The following is a 10,457-nucleotide window of genomic DNA, read 5'->3' as shown; positions in this document are numbered from 1 at the left end:
TCAAGGTCAGTAACTCAAAAACATACTGGATGAAATTCAATAAGATTCAAAAACTTGCAAAATGTTAAGGTGTGGGCACAAGAATGGTCCTGGTCAGAGATTTTTGTTGCTGACTAGAGTCTTGTCAAGAGTTTCACTGACTGGCACTGGCACACGAGGAGACAAAAATCTCCAGTAGGTCATTTTCCACCATGTCTATAATCAAGTGCGGAGCATGCAATTGAAACTGATTGGATGATGACATATGGTCTTGCAGACAATAAAACTATCGGAGACAATTATCAAACTTGTTTGATGTTCTAAATCTTGTTAGGGACCTGATAATCTTGTCATGGCTGCACCTTCACACGTGAGATTTTACTCAAGACTGTTATCTGCGACAAAAATCTTTGACGGCTTGTGTGACCGCACCTTACTTAAGCTGTACACAAAAGCATATCAAAAATTATCAAATAAAATCTTCTGAAAACTTTCTAAAAACTATATTACTTTTAAATAAATAAAAGATAAAATACAGAGAATTATAACATTGCCGTGAGATGGTTAAGATAACTACACTATATTACCAAAATTAACAAATAAATTTGATTGGTATTCTTTGGTTAAAGCAAAATTCTGATTAAAAATGCTGCAAGTTCACTGTAGACAATAAAAAGCTATCTTAATCAGGTCTGATATAACAATATATATACATGTATTGATCATTTTCACCAATTACCAACTTCATGCCAATCTGAAGTTTACAAGTTAAAGAATAGCTTGCCAGGCAAGATAACATACACCCACTATCTGCTGTCAGAAATGATAAAGTCTGTAGTGGCTTAATAATGAATTTTCAAATAATCTTAGAAATATTTATAAGAAGGCAAAACCTCAAAAACAGTTAATTAAATTATTATAAAATTAAAACATGAATAAGGTCTCATCAATGTACACACAAGAGCAATAACTCTAAAACTGTTCATGTGATTATTACCACATGAATACCAAGTTTCATCAAGATGGGATAAAAACTGTTGACTCTATTGTGCCTACAAACCAAATTTGACGCGTTGCTTATAAAGTGAAGGGCAATAACTGTGAAACCGTTCATACAATTGTTACTAATTTCAAGCTTTACTGAGATCTCATCAATATGTACATGCATATAAAGTTTCCTCAAGATCAGGTAAAACTTGTAGTCTTTATCTTGCCTACAAGCCAAATCTAAGCATTGTATTAATTAAAGGGTAATAACTCTAAAACCGTTCATCCAATTATTACCAATTTCGAACTTGTCTGAGATCATGTCCATATATAAATTTGATGCGTTTTCACCAAGTCAAGGGTAATATTTCAGAAACTGTTCATCTGATTACTACCAAATTCAAACTTGACTGAGATCTCACCAATGTATACATGCATACCAAGTTTCATCAAGATCAGATAAAAACTGTAGTTTTTCGAGGGCAATAACTCTGAAATTGTTCATTCAATTATTACCAATTTAGAAGTGGACTGAAATCTCATCAATATATACATGCATACTAAGTTTCATCAAAATCAGATAAAAATTGTAGTTTTTATCGTGCATACAAGCCAAATTTAACACATTTTTACTAAGTCAAGGACAATAACTCTGAAAACGTTCATCCTAATATTATTAGTTTTAAACTTGACCTTGATCTCACTATACATATATGCATATTCAGTTTCATCAAGATCAGATAAAAAATCAAAACCTTTATCGTGCATACAAGAAATGTTAATGAACGGACAGACAGGGGCAGTGGCAATATACGTCCTCATTTCCATGTGGGCGTATAAAAAATAAGTTCACAATTAGTAGTAATTGAGTCAATCCTTAAAAATTACAAATATGAAGCAGGAAAATCACAGATCAAAACATAACAATAAAATACCAACAAGCTTTATAAACACCCCTACACTTCTATCATTTGTGAGGACATATTATACACTTTGATTACTGTAAAGTAAGAAATCAATGGACTATTCGCACCCTTATTCACAATAATTTCATATTTCCTTAACCCAAAGATAAGTAAGTGATGTATTTGTCAAAGTAAAGTAAAGTTAACAATCTATTACATAACTTCTATGTGATAATAGTTTTCCCTTTACTGGAAAGAAAGATGCTAAATGAAAAGCTGAACAGTGTTAAGGCCTGATTCAATGAGTACTCAAACATACAGTGGTGTAACTTATTTTCGTGGATATAAGGATTCAAGACCGAATTTCGACAAAGTTAAAAAAACGGAAAAAAAATTTGTATGTCTTAGATGTTTCCTCAGATATTCTACAAAATAATTAAATTTGGTTTGTTTCGATTTTCTTTATGAATCCTTCACTTTAACCCATATTTCATGAACAACCAACTCGGCAACGGAGGCAGAATGCGTCACCTATTTTCGTGTACAATGTTTGATCTATAAATAAGTCGAGAAAAACACATTGTATGGATACCTGGTGGTATAATTATTTCTCTTAGTATTTATCTTTAATATCAATTCATTATAACTAGTGAAAATTCCTTGAAAGAACCACGATTCAAAAAAAAAAATAGTGACTGAAAAAATAAGATACGTAGCCTGATTTATTGCTAAAAGTCACTGAAACAACATAAGAATATGGCCCACTTTGTGTTCCATAGAAAATTTTCTGCTGACACGGAATCCGCTAGTTGATCATTCGTTGGACTACATTCTAGCAGACGAAACTTGGAATTCCGATTATCGCTTGGGATTATAAGGAAATTCGGCCGATAAAATATTGTGACGTTTGGTAATAACTGAAATCCGCCATTTAGTATTTGTCAAAGTATACATTAATACATTTTACCTTGCTTGAAACTACTGGATTCATTCTACTAGCTGACATTGTACAGAAAACCCATGTTTATCAAAACAAGCAAATGTGGAGGTCACGCGAGGTCGCACATGTAAATTATTAATCCTTTCCGGAAATGCACGAAAAATAGGTTACCACGAAATTAGGTTACTTGACTGTATAACTCAAACTCAGTAACAATTTCAAACGTAAACTGAAAAATAAACAGATCCTAGCAAATCCAATCAAAATCCTAAACAAATTCAATTTTTAGCATATTTTCAAGCTCAATACCTCTGTAAGCTCAGCATATGACAATTTTTTGTGTGGGTGAACAGCTACGGAAAGCTAAATTGATGACATTGAAGGAAATCCATTACATGTTACGTTGGGGGATTTCCAATATACTATCTCCTTGCCTCCTTTAATTCCTGACTCAATATCACAAGATCTCCTTTTTTATGTTGACAGAGATTTCCTACTTTCAATTCTCCACATACATACACATGGAAGCACTTTTTGAGGTTGAGTTGTGCTTACGGGCACATGGAATCTTAGCATGATGCAAAATTTCTTGTTTTACAGTACCACCATATAACAAAAAAATATTATGTTTTTCAGTCCTAAACTAACATTTAACACAGATACAGAAAGACCACATTCTTAAAACCATTAATCTGAAAGGTTAGCACAATAAAATCTTATTCTATAACATTTATTCCTATTGAATAGTGCCTAAAGAATGATTAAATAAAAAAGAAATTTGTAGATCTAATTTTGACAAAATATGACTAATAAGATGTAACATGACAATGTACCATTAAAACCTGTTCAGGTATTCCTTAAGTTTTCATTGTATTTTTTGTAAAACATTTCAATAAAGCCAAGACATTGACTGAGTATTGACTTTCTACAAAAAAAAACTAAAACTACATCTAATGAATTGAATAACAAAACAGTCTAAAATTACATCTTATAAAAGCATATATCATTATACCTATACCTTATATAAGTAAATTTCCATTTTACACAAATATTGACAATTTGCAGTGTACAATAACTATCTAAAAGTATTCTCAAAAATTGTTGACAATGTGTTAAATATAAACATTTATAATCTCTACAATATTAGCTGCCATCAAGATGGACTTCCTCCACAACATTTCTTTTCTTTCTTAACATCTCTTTTCTTTCGTAAATTAACAGTACTTCCAACACGAGAAGAGGAAAAATCTTCACTTGGTAATTTTTTACCTGAAATAATGTATGATAAATAAGTAATGATGAACTCCCCACAAAACACTTACCGTAACAAATAATCTAATCTCGATCTCATAATACTTAAACCAGAGAAAGTTAGAGCACAGGCCTGAAATAGTCTACTTGACATACCTCAAACTAGAAATTTCAGTGCCTATTCCTATATATGCCTTTTCTATATATGGCATATTCTCACTAAAATTTGAGTCGAATAACTTTCAAACGTGAATAATTATGGATTTAACGATGGGCTGTGAACACTATTACTGATTATGTAAGCTAAAAATATTCCTGTTTCTGAAACTAAGGTATGATTGGTTGAATGGATAGTGAAGGTGCTCCTGTAAGTAATCACTTATAGGTTTATAATAAACATCCTATTCCTTGTTTGATAACCAACAAGTGAATTGTATTTGATTCGATTTTGAAAAAGATAGTGGATTACTTCCAAATATGATCAAATGTTGTTGAAGGTTCTATGAAAAGAGCTTGAAACTAAAATAACCATCTTCAATTGTCACAGACTATCATAAAGGCATACATCAAAATATAGTCATAGCCAGCCAGCCAAAATTCAAAGGATTTAGGCATTAAATATATATTTACTTACATATTTTAGTGAAAATATCTGCCACATTAACAGCAGTTAGAGCACTTGTCTCACAAAATAATGCATCAATTTGTTTAGCATAATCTTCTGCATCTAAAATATGAAATTTCAAAATATTTTAGTACAAGTGGTTGCCTAGCATGATACGTCCACTTTCCTGATAAATTTTCAGTATATCAAGGGCAGTCACCCATCTGTGTCAAATCATACCAAAAATTTAATTTGTGCAAGATATTGTTGATTTAAACAAACACACATTATTTAATAAAATTCTGACATAAACTGTCACCTCTATCGCAAAGAAATTGTCATGGTCAATAACTCAAATTCCGTTGATCGAAAAATTGTCAAATTTAATCTTGACTAAGATCTCATCATTATAAATAATCATACCAAATTTTATTTTAATAAGATGAAAACTGTACCCTCTATTGTATTCACAAACAAATTTTGACGAGTTTTTCATAAATCAAGGGCAATAAATCAAAAACCATTCATCGAAAGATAGCCAAATTCGAACTTGTCCAAGATCTTATCATTATAAATATTCACACCAAATTTCATTGAAATCGGATAAACACTGTAGTCTCTATCGTGTTCACAACCAAATTTTGACAAGTTTTTATAAGTCAAGGGCAATAACTCAAAACCGTTCATCGAAAGATCGTCAATTTCGAACTTGTCCAAGATCTCATGAATATAAATGATCACACCAAATTTCATTCAAATCAGATGAAAACTGTAGTCTTGTATCGCGTTCACAAGCCAATTTTGACGCGTTTTGGCTAAGTCAAGGGCAATAACTCAAAAACCGTTCATTGAAAAATCGTGAATATCAAACTTGTCCAAAATCTCATCAATATAAATGATCACACCAAATTTAATTTGAATTAGATCAGAACTGTAGTCTCTATCGCGTTCACAAGCCAATTGTGGACGGCCGGCCGGATGGACGTGGGTGACGACAATATATGTCCACATTATATTGTGGGCGTATAAAAATCTTTCTATACACAGGGAAGTTGTTGATTTACTGTTTAATCAAAGATTCTGTTGGAAATAGAATCAAAATTGTTGATATTCAATGTTTTTTACATCATTATTATCATGTGTTAATCTAATTTCTAGTTAAAAGTTGCAAGGAAAAGTTACTATGGACAAGGGAAGAAACTCTGTTTCCAGCCAATGCTAAGTGCTAAACTTCAACTTGATCTCTAACTTATACAAGGTTTATCACAGTAATCCATGGCTTTAGATACTACCACTAATGAACAGAAGGAACATGGGTGCCGACAAACTATACGTTCACAAACAGAAAGAAAGAAACAATTATTTTTTACAAGGATAATAAGTTGATAGTTAAGGATCCTTTCTACTATCTGGTCCTTGGCAAAAACTCTTGGCAAGAATCTTTCCTCGATCATCAGTAACTCCTTACAGCTGGGCTGACTGGAATTATGAGTCATCTGACTCTTTCATCGAGATTAGAACCTACGTTACGCAGCAAATGTCATGTAAAGAACCAACTCTCTAACCGACTGTGCTTAAGAACCTCACAATTGATGTGTATGAAAAGAAAACTCACCTTTTAACCTAACTTCTCTGAGATCTTCTAAATCACATTTATTACCAGCAATAGCTAAAACTATATTAGGATGACCTTGATGTCTTAACTCTTGTACCCAACTTTTCACTGATTTAAAAGATGACTGAAAAAAGATGAAAAAAGGGAGAGTAAAGATCTAATTGCGGACAAGAGATGGATTTTGCATACACTTATATTCTAGCCATGACAAGAATTTATCAGACAAGAGTGATCAAGTATTTATAGTAAAGTATGAAATTTTCCCATTTTTAAAATTTTTGACAACATCAAACTTTTAAAAATCTGGAAACAGAATTCATCTGCCATGCAGTTTGCATTGAAGGAAATTCTGCCAACATTAACCCCAGAAACATTAACATTAACCAGCAACATTAACCTTTTGTCATGGAATCTTTAATTAGCTTTTTGTATGTCAGTCATTCATAACATAACATTCTAAAATATCTTACCTCTCTTGTCACATCATAAGCTATTATTGCTGCAGCTGCACCACGATAGTACATAGGTGCTAGAGCTCGATACTGAAAATATTCAAATGAAATAATTTTTGATACAACTTCTGATAATAATTTGATACGAAACACAAGATATATTTTCAAGAAGACTTTTTTGCCAAAAAGAGATAGCTTGCCAGGCAAGGAAATATTTGCCAACTGGCAGCTTTTATTTTGAATAAAAATATTTAGCAGTACAGTAACAATCACCAGTACAGAATATGAAATATTCAACCTTCAGTCATACACTTCTTTTGAACTTTTTGGGGTGATACTGAACAATATTATTAATTTATGTCAAAATCCGACAAGAATAGTGCCTTTTAGTGCTTATGAGCTAAAAATTTAAAGTGTTTTCAAGAACTAGGTCAATAACTCATATTAAATATTTTTCGATAGGGTTCGTCCATGGGTGATAAACAATTTTCTTTCTTCATAATTTGTCAAGAATTGTGCCTTCTTGAGTGCTTACAAGCTAAAAATTGAATGCGTTTCTAAGAATCAATAACTCATAATAAATTTTCAATCAGGTTCATCTTTGGCTGATTACAAAAACTCGCACTATGTTTCGTCAAAATCTGTCAAGAACCTTACCTTCTAGAGTGTAAATGTTTAAATATTGTATGCGTTTTCAAGAACAGGCAATAACTAATACTTTTCAATTTCTCTCATTTTCAATAGGGTGCATCCTCGGGTGATAACGTTTACACCAAGATTTATCAAAATCTGCTGAGAATTGTATCTTCTAGAGTGTTCACAAGCAATTATGGACAGATGGACGTGGGTGACACCAATATATGCCCCCCATTTCATGTGCACAATCAAACTAATATTTAATCATCCAAAACAATCATGAAGAAGATAAAGGTGATCAGAGTTTAAAATAATAATCTGGATTCTAATGACAGGATACATTGTGAGTCAGATAAAAATAAATTTAAAAACACTTATATTTAAAACCATTTATGTTCCAACGTTTCCCTTAAATACAGTAGAGGTTCCTCTGGGAAGACTAAACACAAAATAAAGCAATAAAGATAAAGTCATCATTTGAAGAATTCCATGTGGGCGTATAAAAATGAGATGAATCTTTTTCTGTAACAGTAAACATCGTGATTGTTTTTCTGATGGAAGATTGTTAAAACACTGTAAATAACATAATCACCTTCTCTTGTCCTGCTGTATCCCATATCTGAAATTTGTACGTATTACCATCTACTTCTACAGTTTTAGTCATAAACGATGCTCTGAAAAATAGAAATAATTCTTCAATTGTAACAATGCATTGGTGTTATCTAATTTTCTATAACAGTCCATTTAAAGATAAGATAATGTTGGTCAAATGTTTTATCAGATTATGAAGTTACCTAGGTATATATATTCTTTACTTTTTTATTTTAAATAAAACAATGTTATAAACTATTCGATCAACTGTATTTTTTTTTAACAAATCTTCAAGATCACCTACATGAAATGTGATTATGCATCCAAACTTAAAAAAAAAACCCAAAAAACAATTGTGTCAAATTCCTTGATACTTCTGTACACAGATTTACCAATTTTAGATATATTGTTGGTTTTTTCATTAATGTTAATAGAGAGAGTTTTTTTGTTTTATGACCTTCTTTAGCTTTTTACATTTAAGCAAATAGTATGCTTTCCAAATTAGCTTCACTCCAACTCTACCCTTGCTACTTTAAACTAAAAAATCTCCTTAATGCACATTTATTGTAGTTAAAGAAATGAAATGGAATACTCACCCAATGGTACTTTCTAAAGCTGGTTTAAAAGAATCTGTGACAAATCTCATAACCAAGCTAGATTTTCCAACACCAGAATCCTTAAAGAAGAGAAATGATAGCAATATAGTGTGTTACACAAAATGTCATCAAAGTTTATTAGATAGATAATTTATCTTGTTAGAATATCTGTGAATGTGTGAGGGTGTGTGTGTCAACAATCAACGATCAACAAAACAAGATATATTTGAAAAGATAAATATTTTTGTAGTACCATTTTCTTCCTTCACCATTTATGTCACGTCTTCGATTTCATCAAATTTTTGTTTAAGCAAAACTATTCTTGCATTAGCCATTTAGCAGCCAAAAGTTCAACAGCCACAGAGTCCAGAATACTAACAAAAGGAAAGTTATGTGATGATAACACTAATTTACAGTAATCGTATTTAAATGTTATTTAATATCATGTTAGAAAAAACGCATCTTTGGAGTTATACAGGGCCTATTTTTTCTGACTCTACTCCAGCCGACAATTGTCAAAAATATCCATCAGAATCTGGATTAGAGGCAGATGTTTCGGACTAATCAAAAATATTAAAATAGAACTTGAAACACTGTATGACTCAGGCTCTGTTTAAATATATCTATATCCCTCTATAATTGGTGTATTTTGTTATTGTATATATCTTATTCTAATGAATATGATGACTCTTCATTCTGTTTGTGCAAAATTACATAATCTATTCACACAATAGAAACTGTGCCCCTTGTACACAACCTCCAGATTCATCTCTTTGTTATAAGGTCTTGGAGATATTTTGTCATATAGTGGCGTAACCTATTTTCATGCATATAAGAATTCAACACAGAATTTCGATAAAGTTAAAAAACAAATTTTTTTTTTATGTCTTAGATGTTTCCTCAGATATTCTACAAAATAATTAAATTGGTTTGTTTCGATTTTCTTCATGAATCCTTCACTTTGACCTATATTTCATGAGCAACCAACTCAGCAACAGTGGAAAAATGTGTCACCTATTTTCGTGTACAATGTTTGATCTATAAATAAGTCGAGAAAAACACATTGTATGGATACCCGGTGGTATAATTAACTTCCCTTAGTATTTATCTTTAATAATATTTCATTATAACTAATGACAATTCCTTAAAAAAAAACATGATTTAAAAAAAAATAGTGACTGACAAAATAAGATACGTAGCGTGATTTATTGCTAAAAATCATTGAAACAACATAAGAATATGGCCCACATTGTGTTCCATAGAATTTCTCTGATGACACGGAATCCTCTAGTTGATCATGTGACTGCATTTGTAGGACAACATTCTAGCAGACGACATTTGGAATTTGGATTACATTTTACCTTGCTTGAAATTACTGGATTCATTCTACTAGCTGACATTGTACAGATAACCCATGTTTATCAAAACAAGCAAATGCTAAGGCCACGTGAGGTCGCACATGTAAATTATTAATCATTTCCGGAGATGCACGAAAAATAGGTTAGCACAAAATTAGGTTACTTGACTGTATCACAGTATAGTACCATAGTCTGTTTGTGTGCATATAAAAAATATTATGTGGTTATTTGGTCACAAAAAGTTGTGACTACTGAGAGGAAAGTGAAGGGAATATCAAAGGTATCCAACAGTTTATGATACCTATTGCTTATATTTTCAGACTATAAGCATTTGATTATATTTTTGCTTATATGAGAATGACAGGATATTTTTAATTTGGAAAACACAGAGTGGTAAAGTTGATATACTGTGAACTGTGAACATACCCCTAACAAACACAATTTCACATCTCGCATAGACATTCTGTAGCAAATATCTATTCAATACTTCGGGACACGAATTTTATATCAACAATTTGAAACATTGATCAAAAATTAATACAT

General features: G+C 31.5%; 1 protein-coding gene across 1 annotated transcript; it reads right to left on the bottom strand.

Annotated features, from left to right (window-relative positions):
- Window positions 1-3,208: 3,208 nt before the first annotated feature.
- LOTGIDRAFT_229819 (hypothetical protein) lies at window positions 3,209-10,376 on the bottom strand (the record flags this gene model as incomplete). The annotated part of the gene is made up of 7 exons (XM_009068347.1): window positions 3,209-4,080; window positions 4,697-4,789; window positions 6,282-6,405; window positions 6,752-6,823; window positions 7,962-8,043; window positions 8,557-8,636; window positions 10,341-10,376. The coding sequence occupies 7 exons, from the start codon at window positions 10,374-10,376 to the stop codon at window positions 3,965-3,967; spliced, it is 603 nt and encodes a 200-aa protein (XP_009066595.1). The 3' UTR covers window positions 3,209-3,964.
- Window positions 10,377-10,457: the final 81 nt, after the last annotated feature.

This window comes from Lottia gigantea (assembly GCF_000327385.1).
Source record: "Lottia gigantea unplaced genomic scaffold LOTGIsca_9, whole genome shotgun sequence".
Taxonomy (NCBI): Eukaryota; Metazoa; Mollusca; class Gastropoda; family Lottiidae; genus Lottia; species Lottia gigantea.
Note: the sequence above shows the minus strand (reverse complement) of the source record. Positions and strands in the feature narration are given on the sequence as shown.